Below are 25,031 nucleotides of genomic sequence, written 5' to 3'. Positions count from 1 at the left end.
TCTTTGATGGTGGTTTGATTCACAGTAAAAAGGTAGTAGGAGTATCAAAGATAGTCTGAGTATCCATGCTGAGAGGGTGAAAGAAAATCAGCATCACACCGTCTTTCATCAATATGAACATTAAATACCGGCACTGTTTCATCTGAAACAAGAAGCACATTGGAATTCCATAAAAGTCATTACAGTTGATTTTTCTTGAAAATCTCCTGGAACCCAGCTGAGCAAATACTGTAAGTTTGGAGCTGCCTGGCAAAAGCTGCACTTTGTGTTCCTCCTCAAGTCTTCATCTGTCCAGCTTCTCCTCTGACTGTACACAAAAATAGCTATGGCAGCACCACAGGGAGGGCCAAAGTCAGAGCAAAATTCTTTGGGTTGTACTTAGCACAGACCATACCCATCAGAAACCACTGATTTCAGACAGTGTTGAGTGTGAAATCAGAAAGTGGCCACTGTCTGAAATTCTTCTGTCTGTTGCAATCCTTGAAATTTCCCCAAGAAAATAGGGTTTGCTAGGCAAGGAGTAGTGTCATCAAAATCTTCCTTGCCTTCTGTGGAAGCTTTTTCGGTATTCTTCTATATCCTACAGTCAACCCATCAGCTCTCTGGGGTTAGACTGCTTTTCAGCAAATTTCCCAGGTTTGAGACATCACATTGTATTGCTTATCTTTACCATGCACAGGACACAGGGCTTTGTGTGTGTGTCTGATTATTCTTGTAACCTGCTGAAGTCAGAAAATAAAATTTCCTCCTTGTTTCTCTAAGGCCAAGATGGCATTCTTAATATTCCTGTGTGATACTGTTTTCTCTTCTCTATGATGTGTCTCTAAACCAGTCTTTACGAATGGAAGAGGCATTTTCCTTGGCATGTCCCTGGAAAACAGCTCACAAACATCAAGACAGCATCACCATATTATTCTTCCTGGGCATTGTAAAGTAATAAAAAATGTGTTTCCTGCTGAGAAAAGGCTTTTCTATCTGCAGAAGGACTAGATCAATCATAAAACCACCAGTTCTGGGCCAGTGCCCTCTGAATGGGCACATCTGTGCTACAGCCACTCAACTCTGTGGCTGAAAAACCTCTGTAATGTTAGGGTTTGGAATCCACTCACTTCTGGCTGGTTCAGCATCTCTGTTAGTGCAGCACAGATCTTTGTCCTGACTAGGTGGTATTTTACCTCCCAGCAGGTATAATTTAAATCTAGCAATTAGTCTTAGCTGTCAGTCACTGCATCAGGCAGCCTGGTGGGGCTGCTGCCTGCAGCACACACCATGCATGTTGCTTGATGCACTGGACCCTCCCAAGGAACATTTACAGTCTGGAAAACATGGTAAGAAAGAGTCATAAGTGAAGGAGAAGAGTGGGAGTAATTCCGCATTCAGTTCTAAATTTGTGTCAAGTGTGGGATGAGGTTTAAAATAAGAAAAGATAATAGTTGGGGTTCTGTTGTTTCTTTCCACCTCTTAGTAAAGTCATTTTTGATCCTACTCTTTGCTCCTTTAAGAACGTAAAATCAAGTGATGGATCTTAACTAAAGTGTTTCATGAGTTAAAATTAAACTTGAAGGTTAGCAGGAGGTGTTACTTGTTCTTGCATTTATTTCTAAGTTTTTTTTTTCATGTCTGACCAGAAAAAGGTGACATGCAAATGTCTCTTAGTGGTTTAAACAAATAAGCATGAAGTCTAAAAAAAGGAAAGCAGTTACTGCTTTCTGTGTACAACCACTGCTTTCAGAAGTCTCTTTTATATCGGCTGCCTGTGAGTATGACTCCATTTTTACTCAACAATATTGTGCATTGTTGGGGTAGGATCAGGGGAAGGGATTTTAGTAGCTTGGTTTTCTCCTTGAAGGGAACTCCTGCAGTATTCCTGCCCTGGAAACCAGCAAGGACATGGGAATGGCACAAGAGTAAACCTTGTCTTTCCCTATAGAATACAAAAGATTTGTTATTCAAAATGTCAGTTAATCCACAGCAGAAAGCTGCAGAGGCTCCACGGTGCCCATCCCTGAATGCTCCTGACAGCACCCATGGTTTTACAGTGTCCTTTTTACAGTGTCCTTTCTGTGTGCTGTTCCCTGCACTGTTGCTGTGAACAGCACCCAGGCAACAAGGGCAACACCTTAAAAAAAAAAACATCTATTTTCTCATTCAGAACCACCCTTTTGGGGTATCATGTGCAAGAATTATCTCAGCCTACGCAGAATTTCTCTCCTCTGTGTAACTCTGACTTCGTGTTTGTGGACAGGGTTTTGCACTTGTGTATTCTAATGAAATCCAGAATAAGAAACAAAAAATTAATTCTATTTTCCCTTTTCCTCTTTAGTGTATTAGGGTATTGGATTTTTTCAAACCTTGAGATTTTGGATTTGATTTAATTTAATTTAGATCTTGTTCAGTTAGGATGAGGCATACAGCTTTGGAGAACTGGGAGCTGTTTGCAAGTTAGTTCGGCTGCTCCTGTTACACATTTTATTGCATCTTGTTGTGCTTGAAGGTTTGATGCTTCCAGACTTGTGGTTCCTTTCTCGTGGTTTATAGTGAATCATAAAGGTCTTGCTCCATTGTATTCTGATCTTTTTTTTTTCTGGTAATACACACCTTAAGGCCCTCTAGTTTAGCAAAATTGATTTTATAGAAAATAAATAGAAGCACAACTGAAGGATCAATGACCACTGTCTATCTTCAAAATATGTATTATCTGCTATAATACATTTGCTTGTTATTTGTGATTGATCTGGTTTCTCACATTGCACTTTAGCTTTTGGATTATACACTTGAAAAGTGTTTGGCTACTGGGCCATCTGTCTTTACAATATCCAAAATATCAAAATAGATAGTAAATTTTGACTTGTTTTAGAGAGGGAGAGGAGTTGAAGAACCCATTGTGGTGAAGCAGCAACACAACGTAGCCTTGCACCAGCAAAGGTTTATTTTAAAATATTATTTTATTTTAAAATAAAATGTGATGTTTTTGAGATGCGAGGTAATTAATATAACTACATTATGGCTTCTTTTAGAAGGCCCTACCCCTTCCAACATGAAGCTGCTAATTACTGGCACAGCTGAGAGTGAGCTGACCACTGCTGCAGGAGTAGGAAGAACTGAAAGTGTAAAGTAGATCTAGAGCTTGAACAGTCTTTCTCCTAACTTCAGAGCTCTGACCTTCAGAGCTCTCTGAAACATATAGATTAGGAACACCCAGAAAAGGAAAGATCATTCATTTGGTCCATCAGCCTCCAGTGGATTTACAAAGTGTGTCTGATGAAGTTCTGTTCGGGGAAGCTGTGCAGCGCCCACCTCTCTGCATCTCCCTGGAGCAGTCTCAGCATCTGTGCTGAGCTTGTCTGGCTGAGCACCCCTGGGGTGCTAGGAAATGAACTGCCCTGCTGTCCAGTTTAATTCCTTTTCATAACTATAGGTAAAAAATAAGTGAGTGATTCAGAGTTTGGCTTCAGCTGACCCATGGGTCGAACTGCTGTTGTTTGTTTTTGTAATTACTATAGTTACCCTGGAAGCACTCTGGGCATTCAGGTATTTTGACTGCCAAAAGCCAGAAATAACTAGTTGGAATAAAAGTGTTAATAGTCTGATGGCTGTGTGTGAGTCACAGCCACAGTGGCCTTTAGACAAAAGAGAGATTGCTCTGAGTGCAGCAGTAGAGAAAGCCCTTCCTCTCTGCAGCCTTACACACTCACTGCAGGTCAAATTTAAACTTCCTTACTCAGAGCACAAACAGCTCTTCATTTACACAGTTAGCTCCCATAGGCCAAGATCCCTTATCACAGAATACCAGAATCATTTAGGTTGGATAAAAACCTTCAAAATCATGGAGTCCAACCAATTAACCCAGCCCTGCCAAGCCCACCACTACACCGTGTCTCCAAGTACCACATCTGCATGTCTTCTAAATACCTCCAGGGACGGTGACTCCACCACTTCCAAATAATTAAGGAATCATTGCAAGGCTTGAAGAAGCAAACTCTGCCTCACTCTCTCTGCTGAACCAGGGGAAGACTTCTTCCCATGCAGCTCCCAGACAGAGAGAGGTTTAATTGTGCTGCTGGTTTTGTATGGCCCATTTGCAAATCAAAATTATTAGATGTCAAACATTCAACATCCAAGATTTCCATATCCCTCTCCTGCACATGTTCATGCGTGGTGCTTGCTGGCCTCTTGGTGCATGGCTTTTGCTTTAGAAGAGGAAGTGTCCCTTCAGTTTGGTGCCATACAAATGTGCATGTGTTAAATACATACTGTGCAATAGCATTGTTCTGAAAGAAAATCTTCACTGTCTCTGAGGTGAGAAGATGCTTAAATAGGAGCACTTCACTTAGTCAGAGTCAAAATTCTCCTTTAATCTTGCCAGGTGTTGCTCACACTTTGGGCAGTGAAAATTGAAAGGAAAACTTGGACAATGACAAAAAAATAAACAGGCTCAATTCCTTAAATTTTAGTTTAAATGAGGTCAAAACTGTTCCTGAGCTTGGTGTGGAGCATGTGCTTAAGAGCTTTCTGGAGCTGGGACCTAAGCTTGAAGGGCAAATTATTTGGTCATTAACGATTGGACATTTTTTAGTACCCTTTGGAAACAGCCTTTGACAGAAGAGTTTGTGTCAGGCTGAATTTCAGAAATCATCTTTTGGATGTGAGAGATGGAGACTCCTCTAACTGTGCTCAGCTCGCTGGAGTCTCAGGATCTGTGTGGAGTGTTTGTTTGCTCTGTGCTCAAACAGCCTTTATCTCACATCACTTTTTATGGGATTCAGTTAGCAAAACCAGCCGCTGTGAAGTTCACGCTTCTGCTTACAGCTCCTGGCAGCATCCCTGCTCTGCAGGCAGGGCAGCTCGTGTGGAGTGTGGTTGTCAGAAGTGACAATACAGCAGCACAGCTTCCTGCTCCTGGAACTGGGTCAGACAATGACAGCGAGGGCTGGTGAAGGATGAACCTCACCAACCTTCAAGAATGTGGGCAGGAAGTTCTCGGCTCTGCAGCCAACCTGCTTTTTGCAGAGAATTTCAGAAACTTTATGAGAATGCACGCAGACTTTCAGATGATGTAACATCTTTGCTGGTGTGAAATTTGTTTGTTACTGTCAGAGAGCCTCTCGATGCAGAAGAGCCACGCAGGGCCGTGGTGTGGGATGCCTGCCTGGGTTTGTGTTGCAGTGCACAGTCTGTATCAGGGTTGCTGTCACTGGCCCAAGAGCAGTGGATGGAAAAACACTGGGATGATTTGTGATGGGTTGTGAAACTGTAAGGGAAAAGATCTGCAGTCTGAAGGAGTCTGAGTAACAGGTGTTCTCTTCTGGGTTTTCTTTTCCTGGTGTGGTAGAGAAAATCCTAAGCTTACAGGGAGCTGAGCTGCAGTGTTTTACATCTTTTTGTGGTGGTGTTTATTTGGGAGATTTTTTGTTCTGGTAGGACTGTTCTCACACCTACACACTCCATTAATTGTGCCTGGAAGACACCCTCAGTGCTGACCTACTTCACACGTGCTCACCATAAGTGTGACCTGGTCTTTTCATGTGGTATCAGGCATATCTGCATGTTTGCTCTTGGATGAAGCTCTAGCTGTGTTTGAATTGTGGCTGTAGCCACCAGCTCCGAGTCTGTGAACACTGAGAGCCCAGGGAAATCCCACGTGCATGAGGAGCTCCAAAGACTCTGTTAATGTGCATTATTCTCAGAGTCCTTGTGAAAACTAGCTGCCCGCTGTACCCCAAGTAAAATACCTGAGTACAATCCTTGGAAATAAGGTGCGGTGAGAAAGATTAATGACTTCGCCCTCAGATACCTTTTAATCTGTGGGTTAACAGATGCCCTGTGTTGTGACAGTCCATCACTGTCTTTTTGACATACATGACTGGGGGTAGAAAAAGAGCATTGCATGCAACGCCATTGATTACAGGCTGCAAGTTTTGTTCAGTCTGAGAGCACTTGTAGTTTTATTTTTAATTTCAACAGCTCCCCCTCATGATACTTAGCCAATCTGATCCAGTCATCCTGAGGAAATTTCCCTATAAAGAGCATTAATTCACATAGAGTAGTGTTAACACAGATTTTTATAATATTAAATGAGAAGGTATAAATCTTTGAATTTAATTGCGATTTCTTAGTCTAACTTTTTGCCACAGGTACTTTTCCTTTTATTTCCTTGAAATACATTTTCATTAGCTGATGTGCAATGATTTACCACCAAGTGAAGCTTTTAGGATAAATGTAGTGCTTATTTCTGCCAACAGGCATACTTTATCTCCATCCATAAATATCAAGGCATTGGTGTTGCTTAATATACAATTACTCATGTTCTTTATGTTACAATTTTTATGTTAAAGAGGTATCACTGTGAAAAGTTTGCTTTCCCCCAGCAAGGATTATTTTATGTGATTTGAGACAAGTTGAATTTGAATAACATTGGGAAAAAAATACAAAAGCATTTAAACACTTGTTTAAATGATTTAAAATTAACTAATTATATTAAATTACTTACAAATAAACTAGGTGGGTTTTCTTTGATAATTTCTCACTGTTTGGGTTGCAGGGGTTTTTTTTATAAAAACTTATTCAAAATTCCAGTTTGTTTGACACTCCCTATTTAGAAAGCATTAAGTGAAATATATGTTGGAGCCAGAACTTGATGCAAACAGATAAACAGTGCAGTCCAGCACTGCTTCCTTCTGCTGCCTGCTGTGCACCAGGCTCAAAGGCTCAAGTGTTACCCTCTTACTGTATTATACAATTACATTATAAATCACATTTGCTGATACATATCACTAACACCCTGAATTCCCCTGAGGCTGAAAACCTGTGAATGGTGTCTTTGCACAGAAGTGTTAAGTATGTTGAACTTTTGTGTTAGGACTTGTTTGCAACAGAAACGTGACTTGGCTTTGGGACAGCCCTGCTTTTGCTGGGCAGGAAGATCCAAATTTTTATTTCTTACTCATTATGAAACACAGCCGTGCTCGGGAACAGCACAGACCCAGCTCCAGCTGCAGCCCTGGGAGAGCTGTTCTCCCTGTCCTGTCCAAGTAGTGCCAAGGAGGGAGGGCTGACACCTCCAGCCAGTGCCTGTGCAGACCCAGCCCAGGAGGGGAAGGGGCTTATGGTTGGATATAGCCTGAGTATTCCTTGGTATGTGCCAGGGAATCTCTAGCTGGTGGCCAGAAGAGTAGAAAATTACCATTTTCAGTCAAGGATCCTGCCCACAAGGTGCCTCTATGATCAGTTGTTCAAAGGAGTATCAGTAAAGGGCTAAGATCATTCCTACTCCAAACTTGAAGAAAGGAGAGTCAGAGGCAGCCAGGCTGTGAGTGAGTCACACAGGGATACACTAGCACACATCTTGTACATGGTGATTTTGAGTGCTGATGAGTAAAATACAAGAAACAACTAAAAGCTTGATTAGAAAAGGCTTTGTTTGAAGCACATTTCCTTAATTCTTTGGGAGATCCCAACAGATCTGTTGAACATTGTGCTGAAAATGTCTAATCTGTCAGTGTCAGCTGTAAAGGCTGCTAGAAGTCAATTTAAAATGAACAGAAGAGATGCAGAAGGGCATCAAAAGATGCAGGGATAAAAAAAAGATGCACCTCAGCCTCAGTGCCTGCCCAGTGTCACTGGCTCTGCTGGCAGCAGAGGCAGAGAAATGGTGGAGGAGGAGGGGGAGGCTTGCACAACCATTGCTTGCTCTCATCATCCCAAAGGATCAATTTTCAGACCATTACCTACTTTCCCACACACGCAGACACACGTACGTCACTGATCCAGAGAGGATTTATAAGTTGCCATCTGAGGAATCACTATCAAAACACAGACACCATTTGCTTCAGAGTTGTTTGTGGTTCTCCGGTAATGGCTAATGCCCAAACCCAGAAACAGCCCCGGCCCAGTTGTGCTACTGGGGACAATGTATAGTGCTCTCAGCTTGTTTTTCTCTAAGGCACAGCTGTGTCTTTGGGCTCCTTTAAATCTGTCTCCAGCTTAGTCACGGAGCAGAGGCTTTCTCCGGTCCTGAGCCAGCCCGACAGACACAGCTATCTAGCAAGCCAGACTAGCCCTCTCCAGCACAATCGCAGGAAGTTATTCCAAGCCTCAGACAAATCCCATTTCTATCTCTGGAAGAGTAAAAGGTCAAAAAACACGAGGCTGCAGCTCTGCCAGCAGCAGCAGCCCCAGCCGTCCCAGCCCACGGCGGGGCTGAGCAGAGGGGACGCGAGCCCAGCGGCTGCTCCCACCAGAGCTCTGTCCTCCTGCCAGCACCAGTGCCTCCTGCCCGAGTCCCTCCAGGAGCCCCTCTAGGGCTCCAGAAAGGATTCACGGGCTGTATCATTCCACAGGCAACCCCAGGAGAGGGCAGAAAGAATGCATAAGGACCGGGTTACCAAGGCAGACTCACCCTGGGAGTGAGCGGAGCCCTCCGGTCCCGCCTACCATATTACTGTTGGCATCCAGCCACATCCCCATCCTCTCCCAGCAGTAGGCAGCTTAATTAGCACAACTCCTGATTAGCTCTTGCCCTCTGCTTGCAGTGTACTAGCAAAACAGGAGGTTTGTAGGGCTCTGTGCAATTCTTCAGTAGCAGCCAGAGGTGCCAGCTCTGAGCTGCCCTGGCCAGCCGTGCCTGTCACACCATGCTTTGGACACTGTGCTGTTGCACTGGCAGCTCTGCAATGGAAGCAGGGATGTGAGGCATTGTCTGCCATCATTCCTCACTGTTCTCATAGGATTTCAGTAACGGCCTCTTCCCTCCTGTTGCTTTGCTGGCTTTTCTGCTTGGCTTTAGCTAAGGAGACACGCCATAACAATGCATACAATGGCCAGCCCACGGCCCGATGATTCAGAGTGTGATGGGGCTACTCCACCCCTAGTAAAAACTAGGTCTAATTTTGAGAATTCCTTGCTGGAGGAGCTGTGCCTTCCCCATACTGAGACCAGGGGTTTACTGTCAGCCTTCTGCAGGTTGTGCTGTGTGAGAGCTGCTGGGGATGAAGCTGCTCCTCTGTGACGTCCTCCCCACAGACCTGCAGTGTCCAGTCCATTCTCTGTATGGTCCCCACAGTTCTTTTTTAATTTGTCCTTCTTCCTTTAGTTTTCCTGCTCCTCCCATTCCTGTCTTTCCAATATTCTTGCCCATTTGGGACTTCCCTACTCTCCCTTTTTAGCTCTTACTTTAACACTGCCTTCAAAAACACTTACTATTCTGTAGTCTTGCTTTGCTCCTAGAGCATGAACACCCTTGAAATGACCTCTCTAAACAAAGCCTGCATCCCTTCTCCCATCACTACCTACAAGCACCAACAGGCCTGTTGATACCCACATGCTGTCACTCCTAAAATAACATCAGTCAGGAGCCTAAATGGCAGAGCCAGGGAGCAAAGCATTGCCTGCTAAAACAGAAGTGGATTTGAGACCTGTTATGAAAAGAATAATCTGCATGGCTCCCAAGCACCACATTTCAGCTGAAGGCAGCCACAGGGAAAGTCTGCTTTGCTTTCCTCTAACAGGCTGAGCACTGTAGCTTCAGTGCAGAGCCGAGGATGTTGCACATGGCTTCTTTGTTGTGATGTGTCTGTCCCCACACCCTCCCCAAGATAAATGCTCTGAGCAGGGCTTTCTTAGCCAGTGTGAGGGCACTGACTGTCCAGGATTTGCACTCTTTGAAAGCTCATTGCTGGGCACAAACCTTCAGTTATTTAACCATGCTGTGGCTGGGGCATCATTGGTGAGAGGAAGAGGAGAACTCAGCAGTGACTGGGAAGGGAGTGCAGTGTCCTCAACATGGGAGAGCCCTGTGGAACAACTCTGCTTGCACATCCAGCTGATCAGGAAATGGTCATATCTGTAGAGAGTTTTGAATTTTTATGTGTCTGCATTTTGGTTGGAGCAGATCTTAGTGTATAATGCTGTCTTGGCATTTCTGCTGCTAGTTTCTCTGTCTTCATTAATCTTTCCTATAGGATTAGAAGCAATAAAACCCACTTCAAAACTGAAAATTATTTCAAAATTCAGCAGAGGAACTCCAAGGCAGCTGGAATTTCAGTTCAGCTCCTGTTTTGCAATTCAAGTTGACAGCATTCAAGCAGTTCAAGTATTAGCATCAGCCACACTCACATTTGCTTCCTTCAAAAGCATATGCAAGCACTGCAGACTATGCAGATGACTGTACACTTTTGGCTTTGAAGATCTCTAGAATTTGGGCTGGCTGAGGTATGGTTTTCAAGCCAATTGACCAACTCTTCCCATCAGAGGAAAGCAGAACAGGCCTTGTTCATGGCCAAGGTCATGTGGGCCTTTCATCCCCACACAGCAGCATGGCCTCCCCAGCTGCTTGGGCTTGCATCACCCTGGGCAGCCTCACTGCAGCCTCGCTGGGGCTGGAGCCACGTGTGGTTCAGATGCCCAAGATGTGCTTCAGGCCCTCCCCACACTCCAGGACACAGGGGAACAAGTGTACAGGTACATCCCTCAGGGCAGAAGGCGTGTAGTGACCGTGCACAAAGGTGGTGGCACTGACCTGCCATGACTGGCTGAGAGGGCACAGGTCACACTGAGGTGGGGCAGGGGAGCAGGCAGGAAAGGAGCAGGCCAAGGAGCTTGTGCAGTTCTGCATATTCCCCATTTGCCTGCAGCCTTGGCGTAGTGGAGGATGGCTGGAGGCATGACAGACCCTTACAGCCCTTACCCTTCACGGGACACAGCAGCCTGCCTGTGAAGGGTCCCTCATTCTTTAGCTGCAGGCACCAGGAGGGCACAAGAAAGCTCTCCCTGAAGCACATCCCATCCGTCTCTTTTCCCCAGTGCCTGTTCAAACAGCACCAGCAGCAGAGGCAGTGGCACTTCATCACACAGAAGCAGTCCAGTCTCCATGCCTTCTCCTCCTTCCTGGTCCTTTCTCTGGCTGCTTCCTGGGAGCCCTGGTGAGAGAAGGCAGCCAGCAGCATGCACAGAGCAAATGATGCAGTCACAGTCTGCATCCACATCCTTACTGCTCCCTGGTGACCTCATTTTCTGGGTGTAGCTCAGTGTATAAACCACAAAAAAAAAGAAAAGAGGATAGGGAAGGGAGGAGAAGAGATAGAGAAGAAGTTGCAGAAAAGCAGAAATAAATGCTGTAGTTTTGAAAATGCTTGTGGAAAAACCCAGCTGGCTCATTGTCCTCACTTTTGTAACAGTAACATTGATCCTATTTCACCATCCCACAATCACATACTCTTCTGATAGCTTTACTGTTTAAAAAAGACCTAAATCCAGATAGGCTGCACAATATCACTGCCTTCAACCACGTTTACCAGTTTACATTACTAAGAATCTGGATTTTGGTATTTCATAGATTAGTGTGCTGACAGGTTGAAAAATGATAGAAAGGGAGCTATTACCCTTCTCCCACATTGCTCATATTTAAGACATTGCTGAGCATATTAATTGCACGTTGTTCCCAATACATCAAGCTGAACTTTCATTTCTGAAATCTGTCTTTACTCCCAAACTGTTCCGCTATTTGTGGAGTTTGGCAGGAGTTTTACTCCTGCTGTACTCACAAAAAAAAAATCTGCATTACAAATGCCTGTCAACTGACTGAACATAACCCCAAAGAGAAGGCACCTGCTCAGGAAAGCTGGCCTGTCCTCTTGCAAGCTGTATCTTCATCAGCTTGCAGCAATGAACCCTTCTGGGTGTGAAATCCATGGGGTTCTGCAGAAATGAGCACTTCTATTTTTCACTCTTTGTCTCCTTTCTGTTTGGGGGGCTGTTGCTCTCCCTGGCATCAGTAGCCCTCCTAGGATTTCACATGTGACCTTCCCCAGCATGGGGAGGACCACAGCCAGGTGCTGAGGAGCAGCCCCACTCCTGCCCTTCCCCTTGCCCCTGGCCAGCGTGGGGAAGCTCAGGTGCTCACACAGGGTAGGACAGGCAGTGGGTGCACACCAGGCAGGACAGTCTTTGCACTACACCTCATCCTTTCAGTGCCACAAAGAATCTGGGCCTTCTGCAGCGTGGGGAAGCTCAGGTGCTCACACAGGGTAGGGCAGGCAGTGGGGAGGCACAGGTGGGTGCACACCAGGCAGGGCAGTCCTTGCATTGCCCCTCATCCTTTCAGTGCCACAGAGACAGCAGGACACTGCCCAGAGCTGGGTTAGGCACATTCCTGAGTGGCACCAGCCTGCTGCCCACAGGCCAGCAGGAGGAAGCTGGTGTGGGGCATCCTGAAGTTACTGCCTGCGTGTGCACTGTGTGGTCTGAAATCCTCAATGTCCAGGCGAAGCTGGGTTCAGCAAGTCTGGGGCATTTCCTATGAAATAAATCATGGCCCATAGTTGTTTTAATGGTGCTGTGATCAGAGTAAAAGCCTGTAAATATGCTGGGATACCAGGATTCAGAGTGTTAAAGTGTGCAGCATGCCAGAGGTAATTGTTTTCCTTCTGCAGCCTGTTGTATTCAGATGTTGAGGAAATGATTTAATATTTCTGAACATGTTGTGATTTCATCATTTGGTTTGGCAAGGGAAGTTTGAGAAGTCATGGAAATGAAGATAAACTTTACATATGCTCTTAGGGCCCTATTTGCCACGCTGAGTTTTTTCAATAGCAGTGCTGCACAGCATATGCCAGTCCTGGCCACATTCATGTCTCCACATCCAGGCAAAAGTTGCAGCAGTAACAGGGCTGAGGAAGGTGAAATTAACCTACATGTGACTTGCAATGGGAAGGACTAGTCTCAGGAGGTGAGAGGAGAAAGGGCTTATGATGAGGATGCTTCCTCGTGAGGGGAAAAAGAGATGCAGACACTGATCTCCTGTCTGGTACCAGTAAGAGGACCAAAGAACAACATGAAGATGTGTAGGTTTAGGTTGGATATCAGGAAAGCCTTCTTCACCCAGAGGGTGGCTGGGCACTGGAACAGGCTCCCTAGGGAAGTGGTCACAGTGCCAAGGCTGACAGAGCTCAGGAAATGTTTGGACAGTGCTGTCAGGCACACGGAGACTTTGGGGATGGTGCTGTGCAGGGCCAGGAGCTGCACTGGCTGATCCCTGTGGGTTCCCTGCAGCACAGGCTGTTCTGTGGTTCTGGGAGCAGCACAGCTCAGGACCCAGGTGCAGCCCCAAGCGCAGAACCCAGGTTTGTGCCCTGCTGCTCATTCCCAGCCCCACTGGAGCATTCTGCTCCACGGGCTGCTGTGGAGAAGGCAGAGCCCTGAGGAGAACAGCGCAGGCCTGCAGAATTTCACAGGCAGCAGCAGCACTGCCTTCCCAGAGCCCAGCGAGGAACGCAGTTATCTCCTGAGCATGGGAAGTTTACACAAGCTGTGTTTGCATGCTCGAGCTGACTTTAGCCAGCTGACATTGTGAAACACACCTAAAACATAAAGGAAAGTGGAGCTCACGGGGTGCTATTTCTTCAAACCCTTCATCCTGAAACCCTCTTTCCTTGGATGACATGCAGCGTCCAACATCAACAGAAAAAGTACTGACAACTCAGAGAGAATTCTTATCAAAAAAAAAAAGAAAACCTGGCACAAGGAGCATTGTTTATATGTTTCCTAACATTTATGTATTTTAAAATAAAAAATGACAGCCAGTGAATGCTGTATATTATGAGCCTTGTGAGTGATGACCACTTTTACACAAACTAAGGAGAACAGAAAAATAAGTCTAAAAATATTTAAAAACTATCTCTGCCTCCTGTCAAGCATAAAGCAGGAAATATTTTAAGACAGCTTTTAAAGAAGTAAACCCAGGTCTGGAGATATAACACTGCCTAGAGAATAATTAAAGGTTAAGCATCACAATTTAGTTGATGAGAAGACAGGTGAAAACTGCAGAAGTGCAATCAAAATAGAATTATAAATTCCATCCTGTAGCTGGTTTTCTAATAACGTACTTTGAAATGAACAAATGGGTGCAAAAAGCAGCTGCTGAGCACTTTCAGCCACCTTCAGTGTTTTGAAGTTCAGCTCAACCTGCTTTAAAGGAAGCATGGGCCACCTAAATATTCCCCCTTTAAAAAACATCAGTGCTTGCATATATGCAACGTAGAAACTTCATCCAGCACATTCCACCGTCTGTTTTGGTTTGTGCCTTGCCCACACACTTGGTGTGCTCTTAAATACAATTATAATATTTACTAAATAGGTCTGACAAATAACTCTTAGTTTATAATCTGGTTTGTTTTCTGTAAATATTCGCGGAGGGAATCTGGCCAGTGATGACTGGCTTTGGCTGAGCATCTGAATCACACAGCAGTGCTTCCAGTTGGAGGCTGCAGAGACCTGATTGCTCAAACCGCATCTCTGACAAATACAGACCTTTCCAGACTTCACTTTATTTCACCATAATTCATTTGTTTTCTGGTTGCATTCCAACAGCTCTCCCAGTGCACCAGACACCTCTGCTCCTGCAGAATCCCTGGCAGCTCAGCGTGGTACCTGGCTTGCCACTCTGCCACAGTGCTGTAAGAGCTGGGTGTTTGTGCTGCACAGAGCCTGCCCTGACCAGGTATGGCCAGGGTAAGACCCATGGGGGCAGCCTGCCTTCCCCCTAACAGGGGCTTTTACCATGCCTGAAGTCACCAGTAGATATTTGCTCTTTGGCTGGAGAAAAATCAGTTGTGGGCAGCCTGTGTGCAACCCGCAAAACCCAGGCTAGACCCATGAAGGGAGAGTTCATCTTCTGATGTGGTTGGTAGAAATGCTCTTCATAAGTCCAGAGGCAGATTTCCTTTATTCAGATAATTTTTTCATATCATGTTTCCATTTTTGGGAATCTCTGAATTTCTCAAAGCTTCCTGTCAAGAGGAGGACCTGGCCCCCTCAGAGCAAATGGGAGCTTTGCCATTTGCATCAGTGGAGTTTAAATGTCACTGCAAAGGCCGGGTGGTTCCCACGGGACTGATTTCAGGCCAATACATAGATCCCAGAGGAGATCTCTGAGTCAGTGTACCTTGGAGCATGCAATTAAATCAGTGCCCCCTCCTCATGCCTAAAACCAGAGCTCATCTGGATACTATATAGCTGCTGTTGTGAGATTGGACCTGTTCCTATTTTTCTTTCTATCTTTGTCCATATGTGCAGAAAGGTTGTTTCTTATTTTGAACAAAAGTGACCTGTTCTCCATGGCAAGTCCTCCCACACATGTGCGCCTCCTCCCTGTTTTGCTGCCTGCCTCCCGCACACTTCCTTTCTCCAGGCAATTTTAGGAGTGAAATGAAGTGCAAAGGTCAAAGTCTTTGCGGCGTGTAGCCGTGAAGTCAATAAGGATGTAAAAAAGAGCAGCCCAGATCTGGCCCAAAGGGGATGTGGAGGATACAGCTCTTTACTCCATGTGCACCCAGATCAGCTGAGCAGGACACTGAACGTGGGGGCGTTTCCTGAACCTCATTGTTATGATCAGGCAAAAGTGCTACAGCCTAAACATTTGCAGCCTTTATTCTGCTCCTGCTGGCTACTCTGCTTTTCTTCATTAGGTCTGACAGCATATTGCTGAACACTTTAAAAAAAAAAAAAAGAAAAAAAAGTGGTGTTGTGGTCCCCTACTAAAAGAGTCACTTTGCCCAATTTCCTGTTTATGCTGGAGCTGCAGCATCATGTGAGCACAGACAGTTGTAGATAGGCTGGCGACTGTTGCTGACCTCACACCACATGTTCAGTTAACAAGGTGAAACAGCAAAATTTGCTCTGTTTGTGTAAAGAATACTGAGAAAACTGCCAGTTCCAAGTAAAACAGAGGGAGAGAGACTCCCGATAGCCTGAGGCAGGGCGCAGTCTCCAGGCTGTTTTTCTGGTCTTTAACTGCTTTGCACATCTGTATTCACATTGTGCTTGCAAGTGACAAGGAAGGGAATTAGCCCCTACTCTTTTCCTTAGCAAAGCAGGTTTGGAGTCCTTCCATAAAAGCTATTAGTTTAGCAAATTTGCTCAGAATTTGTCCAAACTTCACTCCCTTTGGTATATACATTTTCCTATACTTGTTTCCAAAAATGACTGAAGACTCCTGTGACTTAGTTATTATTCAGTTATTCAGCAGATGCTTATATCCGGCATTTGTATTTCAGAACTGTTGTTTCTTAAAGAACCTGGGAGTAACCTATTTTTCATTAAGATCTCAAAGATCCATGCAGAGTCTTCCAAAAATCCTTTAAGACTGTGGAAAACTTTTGGATCAAAGCCATTCTAAGGAATCAAAATTTACCTCTATTCAATATTACATCTTATGACTGAAATAAGTATTAAAGAATTTATTGTGAACAAGTCAGGGGGAATCTTAGGAGTTTCCAGACCATTTTACACAAGTACTTTTTATGTAAAAGTAGGAATTCCTAACAGGCATCTTAAAGCTTCAGCAGCATTTTTTCCACTTAGAGAAAACAAAGTTAAGGGTTAAATCCAGAAAGATCTGTCAGTGTATTTTCTCCCTTCTCTCTGTTTTCAACTTGTGTCTGTAAAAGACCCAATCCTGCATCCTGAGAAATCCAAATTTTGGTTTTTAACTGACTAGAGGAGTGGCACCAAGCCAGACCAGCAGTGCTCTGTCCACCAACCTCTGCCACCTTATGCAGCCAATAAAGGGTTTCAGATGCAAAAGTGTCACTGCAGATTGGCTGAGGCTGAAGACACAGATGGGAGTGCATCCCTGTGGGTGTGTGGAGAAGCAGTCCGAGTATCAGGAACACAGCATAACTTCAGAGGCAGGTGTATCCTGTGACAGGTGAACAAATCACAGCATATGGAGGCTGTAACCATGATGTACCGGTTGTCAAGTGCTTTAGGATTCAAAAGTGAAAAAAAAGCACTCCAGAAACTTAAACTGCATTCAGGATGATAACAATGTCATTTTAAATGCTCCGTACAAACATGCTGTGAGGGAATATGGAACTAAAACTCTTGGCTAGCAGGCAAGGCTGTAAACATCCTCATGTAAAGAGTTCTGCCTGTAAGTCTTCACTGTCTGGGAGCTTAAATGCTTGTAAAATTGTGGCAGTAGTTAGAAGGTGTCGTTTGAGGGGCAGCTTAAAGGAATTAAGCTTAATTAAAGGAATTAAGGAATGTGTTTCACAGTGGCTGCACTTGGGAAGGAAAATTGTCCTGGAGGAGCAGAGTGCTCTGGGTGGGAGGAAGTCCTTGAATGGCAATAATCACTGCAGTGCTGTCTTCTGCTGCTGGGAACTCTGCTCTGAGCTCTGACCTATTTTACATTCCCACTAAAAGTGAAAAAGGAAGACAAAATGAAACAGAGGGTATGAGGATGCTCATGAGGGTGCTCATGATGTGAGTCAAATCCGACCCTGGTGCCCAGTACTTTGGTACCCCCTGCCTGGTGTCACAGCGTGCAGGGACACAGGTGGGACAGGCCCACCTCCCTGCCCAGGCAAGGTCAGCTGGCCAAAATCAGCTTCCCTCCACCCAGGGCTTTTGTTCACCCAATGCAGCATCCTCTTGAGCAGAGCTGGCAGTCCACCAGAAGTGCTGGCAGCCCAGATGGAAGGTGGCCATCCATGGGCCAAGGCTGTTCCCAGACCTGTGCAGATATCACACCACAGCTGGCTTTCTTCTCCTTAGCCTGATTTTACATCAGTTCTGCAGATCACTTTGAGCACAGCTTTACAGTGATGCTGACTCACAAAAATTCCAGTTTGTTTCCTGAAAGCAAGTGAGATTGTCCTTACCCTCTTGTTAGTCCCAGTGAGCCGCAGCCAAGTGCAGCTGGGGAGTTACTTCATTTTTTATTAATACCAACGTCTCTTCCTGGCGCCCCACAGGTGCTGTCAGGTTTGTTGGCTGGCCCTGGTCCCTCGGTGCTCCTGACAAAGCCCCCTTGGCCACAAGCCTCTCCCTGGGAGGTGCAGCTCTCGGGGCACAGCTGGGCTCCTGCCCTGGGGTGGCAGGCAGCACTAATTTCATATTGATTAATCCTTATACTTTCTGTACATGAGCTCAAAGAGGCCTGCACGTATTTGCAGGGCACCTGTTCACAAGGAAAGCTCCAAGCTTTCAATACCACTGCTGTCAAAATAGGAGGAAGAATAGAGGTGTGATGCCCTGGGCTGGCAGTGGGGAGGGTACTGATTGGGTCCATGCCTGTTGTAGGATGTCACTGTTAAAGAAATACATTGAAAATGGATTGTCATCCTGCCACCCCTTCTTGGGTGTTTTGCTGCTGTGTGTTTCACAGGCAAGTCTTTATCAGCCTAGAGCCAACTCCACAGCCTGGGACAGTGGTGAGCAGTGAGCTCTGTCAAGTGATGAGGTGACAGTGAGGTCCTGCCTGCCCTACAGACCTCAGGACAGGACCCTGTGATACCATTTGACATATTTCAGCCACCTGGGTGTGGTGGAGCTGTGGTGGTTTTCTGCTGTGGCAGTGTTTGCTGTAGCTGGGATCAGTCAGTGAGCTCTTAGATCTTGTAGGATAAGATACTCCATCAGCACCCTCCCCTGCAAACTCCAGGGACCCATCTGGGCAGCATGGCCACAGCACCCACATTTCTTCTCTGTGGGAGAGCCCTGACACCCACTCACCAGGAGCAGTAGGGAAAGCGAGGAGGGCACAGCACTGCTGCTCCCCTGCAGCCCCCAGAGTCCTGTGAGCATTTCCTCCCTGCATGAGGAGCAAAGGGATGCTGAGCCACCTTGCCAGTGTCCTCAGGGGAAAGCTCTCATCAAAATGACTGTGAGGAGCACAGTTCTTTATTGCCCTTATTAAAGGACAGGGCACATGAGTGAAATGATATTTCTTCATCCAAATGTCTGGCTCCTTTCTCCCTCCCCAAAATGAAGTGGTTTCATTATTGATTTGACCTTCAGAACTTTTATTGTCTTCTGCAAGTATTTTAAGAACTTGCAGAAGTTAAATTCTCAAGTTTTTGGACTTTGACCCTCCATGCCCAAACAAACCCATTACAGTAACAAAGAATCTTCATGTTTATTAAACAGCAGTGACTCACTCAGATGCAGATGTTTGTTTATGTAAAGCACCATAAATATTATGGATTAGGATGTAGAGCAGGCAATGGGAATGTGTGTAAGTTAGCAGGCAACATGTGACTGTGGGATTTTTTTCTACTTTTTAAAAAATGTGTGTCATCTTTTCTTCACAAACCACAGATTCCTTCATGTAATGAAACAGAAACAAAGGACACGTCTCTGCTTCTACAGGATGTCCTCTAAGGTGCTTTATTACAAAGCTCTCATTGCACTTAAAGTGCAGGAAACTTTTTGACTGGTGTTTTTAGTCAATTAACATAGCTGTATCACCTTGAAAGGAGAAGGTATTTCCCCTTGTATTACGTACCCATCACGTCTCCTCCGAGGGTTGGTGGTGACTTTCTTGAAACAGGGTTAATTTAGAGTCATTCTGAAACTACCACGGTCAGAACTGGCAGATGGAAATCCATTGTGAGGCTGTAGCCTGTCCTGAGCTCACTGTATGACAGCCCTTAGCACAGGGTGAGCCAGAGCATTTGTGCCAGTCTGTGTGGGAGGTTGTTTTGTATGGAAACACTGGTTAGCTCGGAGCTTTTTCCCACCAGAGCTGAGTCCTAGCTCTGGTGCAGGGCAGTGGGCATGAACAGGCAGGGACAGGGAGAGCCAATGCCTTTCCAGCACAGTCGAGAATGCTCCTCAACTTCCAGGCATCCAAGAAAAGGGAGAAAAATTACTGCAAAAAAATCTTATTTTATTCTCCAGGTTAAATAGAATTACATGCCCGTGGAGGCAGAAGAAGGGCCTAAGGGAGGAGTATCCCTCTCTGAAATTGAGTACTTATTGATTTTTCTTTCCCAGTCATAAACCATGAGTTTCAGCCTCTGACTACTGAAGACATTTGTGAGAGCTGAGTGGAAAATACTAGAGACAAAATCTAAGAGAAGCATTAAACCAGTAAGTGATGGACAGTGAGCTCATCTGCTCCCAGAGTGCTCCACAAGAACACACTGGAAGGGACCAGCAGGCAGCCTCATCAGGGAGAGATTAATTATGCAGAGCTGATAGGTGCTGCAGACCAACAGCCACAACTGAAACAGCAAAACCATAACTCCAGGTGGGGGACAGGCTGGGTGTTTTAAGAGGTCTTTTTCATCTGATTTCTGTGAGTGAGTAAATCAAGTGTTACAACCAAGCACTGCAGGCTGCCAAGGTGCAAGCCCTTCTTCATGGGTCTCACATTCTGAGGAGCATGTGCTGCATGGAACTGGCCCTTTGCTCTGGAAAGAGGGGCACAAAGAGCTCCCAACAACGTCCTTTTTGAACACGAGGATGTTTGCTAGGAGCTGGTCCTGACTCCTTGCCAGTGCACAGATTCCTCTTGCAGGGACCGTGCTCTGCAGCCCCACTCTGCAGGCAGGGAACCTCTGTTAACATACATGGTCTTAGTGGGCTTAGAATCAGCTACTTACAAACCTGACTACATATGAATTTTAACTTCCTCTTTTGGGCTTTTTATAGGAAATGCTATAAAGTTCCGCTTAACTTCTTTTTTCCACAGGAATATTTTTAAAAACTGTTCTTTAAAAAAGACAAGCTGTGAAAACTTGTCTCAAGTGCTGGCACTCCCATGGGACTATTATCCTGCAGCTCTGCTAGTTCTCTTGCCCCAAGGGCAGTGACTTAAACTGTGGGCCCACAATGAGTGGCAAGAGGAGCACTGTGCTCTGAAGCTCCCAGCCCTCAACCAGCTGTGGGAGAGAAGCCATGCCAAACCCTTCTCTGGTGGGATTTGCTGCTTTCCCCTCTCCAGGGGATTTTGCAGGATGAGAGCAATTCCCAATAGTCAAGCCTTTTGCAGTCATTCCTATCAGTGAGTCTCAAACTCTTCCTTGACTGCCAGAGGCCCTGCAGGAGGTGTGGGGATCAGCACATGTCCTGTGCCATGTCCTTGCAGCCTGTCCTGGCTGCAAGGCCACCAAGCAGGCAAGGAACCAGCACACAGCCACCTTTCTTTCTGCTTTGCCCTGCCATCCCCTTTGCTGCATTCTGTAAAATGAAGATTATCCTCATGGGGGAGTTGTAAGCATTAATATAGCTGGTCAAGAATTTCACGTTTGTTGGTCGCTCGGTGTTTTGTTGTTAAAACCAGAAAAAAATCAAAACCCACAGGGCAAATTACATTTCAGGCCAATTTACCTCACTGAGCTTGCATGTCCTTTAATAAATTATTTAGATCTCAAATACTGGATATGTTGTACAAACAAATGAGAACATGGTCCTCAGGCAGAAGGTAAGTGATGAAGGTCCTTGGCTAATCCTTTTCAGCTTTCATTATGCCCTGTTCACCAGCCAGCTGGTTTTCAGCTCAGAACAGGTTTGCTTGTGGCTTTTGTCTGACAGTGCTGAGGTAGATCAAATGCTTACATGTAAGAGCAGCCCTCTAAACCTCACACCACTCATTCAGCAGAAGCAGAGACGTCAGATTGTGGAAGGAGCAATCTCTTTCTTGGAAACCCTACTGAAATGGAAACAGAGCTGTTCCTCTTTCTTTTAGATGTGACTCTCGAATTCCCAAAGTAAAAAATTCAGGAGCTAGATGAAAACACTGATAGCTTGTGTTACACAAAGGAATGTGCTGGAAGCCAACCAATGCTGCTGCAAATTCTTTCTTTCTTTTGGCATCAAACTGTTTCACTTACGAAGGGCAGATGTAAATTGTTCTAGATTGATGTTGGCTCTTGTCTGATGGTAGTTGTGTTTCTCTGATAAGCCTTCTCTCTAGTGCTCGCAAGGCTTTTGAGGACATGTAAACTTCTAATCATCCTATCACTCCTTCATCAAGAAAATCATAATTTCGGGAGGCCCCAAAATAAACATAATAGTTTGGATGGAATAGCCTGGATGCATAGAACCTTTTCACAGTGTGATTGAGGAGCCTAAGCTGAGTGCCAGGACTCAGTACCTATTTACTTCATCTCAGCCATGGGAGTGCAGTCTTTCACCCTTAAATTGATCCACATTCTCTTGTAAATTTGGCACCCTATGCAGCTCTAGACTAAATATTGGCAGATATTACTGGCTCTGACCAGCTGAAATAAATCCCTCCTCACCACAGCCCAGCCACTCTGGCCCTGCTGCCTCCTTGTGTGTCCCCACTGGCCTCGAGCCACTGCAGGGGCTCCCAGTTGTACTGACACCCTCAGCAGACACGGGAACAGTCCTGTAACAGGGAAAGCAGGAGGCAGCCTTGTGACTGGAAAATAGTAAAAAGGAAACTGCTGAGGATGTACAGCTGTAAAACCCACCCTGCTCTGCCTGGGGCTGGGGACTGGAGAGAGGGACAAGTGCCTGCCCTGTGGACAGGGACTGTGAGGGGCCAAGCAGCCTCTGCCCCAGGGTGTGTGAGCTGCTGAGGCCCTGAGAGATAAAACTGCTGCTGCTGACTTGTCTGGCAGGGCTTGTCACTGCTGGGCTCCCAGTGACCCCAGTGTGCTGCAGCCCCTTACCCTGGGGAAAGGAGGTCTACAGCAGACTGCAGGAAAATGCCAGGAAAATGAGCAGAGGATATTTGACTCAGAGATAAGAGCTTCCTGCTGCAAGGTGTGCCAGAACCAAAACCTCTGCTTTGCCTATGCCATGGAACAGGGCAAGTCCTGTGTATTGGCAGTGGCAAACCTGCTCCTGTCCAAAAACCCTGTGACTGTCACTCAGCATTGTAGGATAAGCAAAAGGGTTCTGGAGCCAACATTTTGTGGGTAAAGGCCTATACTGGGGAAAGTTTCAGAATGGAAATTAGTCTGGGGAGGCAGTGATGGGGCTGGATACATCAGATGTGAGAGGATGTGCAGTGGTCCTTCAACCCCACCCACGCAGGTTACTGTGTCATGTCAGCAGCTGATGCCACTTTTTCCTTAGAAAGTGGAGCACAGAAAACGGAGCCCAGAGAGTTGAAGTGTGTGCAGATGCAGTTTGATGGTACAATGAAGCTGATGTTAAGAGCAGGCACCCAGGGAAGAGGTGTTCTCATCTTCTCCCACCCTTCTGTGCCCTCCCCAGTGCTGGGTGCCTGTGTCCAGCCAAGGCTGTGTGCTGGGGCTGTGGGTTGGCAGCACTCCCCATTTCCCAGTGTTGAGTGAGGCAGTGCCTGCTGCTTTTGTCCCTCAGACGACTCTTTGGTATCAGGCATAGAACATCCCTGGCACAATGCAGCAGGTGAGCTCACCAGGTGGTTCCAGCAGACTCCCCATTGTTCCACACCACTGCCACTCTGCCGTGGCACCTGATTTCAAGAGGGTTTGAGTGCTTAAAAGTGTGCAAATGTTGATTCACCTGCGCTGCTGGCTCAAGCTGCCATCCCTCCATGCCCCTCCCTGCCCTGTGCTCCAGGCTCAGCAGTGGTTGCCAGCACGGGCAGGTATTTGCAGAAATATAAGTGCAGCTCCATGAGGCTGAGAGCACATTAATGTTTGGGACACTCCACGGTGCCGTCCAAGGGCTGTTGACTTGTCTGAGCTTGTGCTATCACCAAAGGCAGTTCCTCTGCCTCACTCCACCCCTCCTTTCCTGCGTGTGTCTGTAGTCCCTGTGGAACCTCCACAAGAACAATCTGCTTGTTTGCCAGCTGGCCATGGCGGCCTGGCTGCCTGGGCCCCACCGCAGCCTGGGGAAGGTGCTGAGGCCACCCTGAGGGAGCAGGAGCAGGGCCCACCCTGCCCAAGGGCCCTGCAGATCTGGGCAGCTATCTGCCATTGTTTCCCCTCAGCCCTGTTCTCACGGCTGCTCGGCTGTGATAGCCGGTGTTTTCTCCCAGAGACCCAGCCCTGCCCTCAGAGCCATCACCAGCTCTCTGACCAGGCACTGCTCCATGTCCAGCCTCACACCACCAGCCCGATGACAAACCTGGTCAGGCTGTGTATCCACGGGTTGGCAGGCAGCTCCTCGGGGACAGACCCAGCTGAGCCGTGGCCCCTCACACTCACCACAGCCAGCCTTGCCTGAGGGAGGACCTTGTTACTCTAGAACTACCTGAAAGAAGGTTGTAGCCAGGTGGGGGTCAGGCTTCTCCCAGGTAATGAGCAGCAGGACAAGACAAAACAGCCTCAGGTTGTTTCAGGGGAGGTTTAGTTTGGACATTAGGAGAAATTCCTTCACTGAAAAGGTGGTTAAGCATTGGAACAGGCTGCCCAGGGAGTCAGTGGAGTCACCATCCCTGGAACTGAAAACACATGCAAGTGTGGCGTTTAGGAACATGGCTTTGTGATGGGCTTGGTAGCGCTGGGGAAAAGGTGGTTAAGCATTGGAACAGGCTGCCCAGGGAGTCTGTGGAGTCACCATCCCTGGAATTCTTGAAAACACATGCAGGTGTGGTGTTTAGGAACATGGTTTAGTGATGGGCTTGGTGACTGGTTCAATGAGCTGAGGGGTCTGTTCAGGCCCTGCTGGGGCTGCGTGTGGCTGGTTGCTGCATGGCTTTGGCACTGAAGGTGTTTGTGTCCCTCGCAGGCCTGGCGGAAGCGCTGGTTCGTGCTGCGCAGGGGCCGCATGAGCGGGAACCCCGACGTGCTGGAGTACTACAGGAACAACCACTCCAAAAAGCCCATCCGCATCATAGACCTCAATGAGTGCGAGGTGCTGAAGCACTCGGGGCCCAACTTCATCAAGAAGGAATTCCAGAACAACTTTGTCTTCATCGTGAGGACCACCTACCGCACCTTCTATCTGGTAGCCAAGACTGAGGAGGAGATGCAGATCTGGGTGCGCAATATCAGCCAGATCTGTAACTTTGGACATCTGGAAGATGGCACAGGTAGGATCATGCTCACCTTGGAGGCTGGGAGAATGCCCAGGAGTGACAGGAGGCATGGACCTTGCTGTCAGGCTGGGCTGGGCAGGTGGAAGAGGGCTGTGGTTCCTGTAGCTCCATACAGACTGAGATCCTGCTAAACCCTGATGTGAAAGTTCTCACTGCTGCTGGGTGGAAATACTCACTGGCTGCCTGGTCTCACTTTGATGAAACAATGCCTGCTGGAGCAAACAGCAGGTCCTTAATAAGAAAAGGTGCTGTTTATGTGAGAAGCTGACTGAATGTTATCTTCTGGAGCCATTTATTTCAT

At 46.5% G+C, this 25,031-nt stretch overlaps 1 protein-coding gene across 2 annotated transcripts in view; it reads left to right on the top strand.

Moving 5' to 3' along the window:
- GAB3 (GRB2 associated binding protein 3) overlaps positions 1-25,031 on the top strand; it is a 63,369-nt gene that overhangs the window by 17,998 nt on the left and 20,340 nt on the right. For both annotated transcript variants that reach the window (XM_039717508.1, XM_039717507.1), the window contains exon 2: positions 24,421-24,724. In XM_039717508.1, the coding sequence (XP_039573442.1) occupies positions 24,421-24,724 (304 nt within the window). The remainder of the gene's footprint in view (positions 1-24,420; positions 24,725-25,031) is intronic.

Source organism: Passer montanus, unplaced genomic scaffold (assembly GCF_014805655.1).
Source record: "Passer montanus isolate IOZ18808 unplaced genomic scaffold, ASM1480565v1 scaffold38, whole genome shotgun sequence".
Lineage (NCBI taxonomy): Eukaryota > Metazoa > Chordata > Aves > Passeriformes > Passeridae > Passer > Passer montanus.
This window is presented reverse-complemented; position numbering and strand designations above follow the sequence as displayed.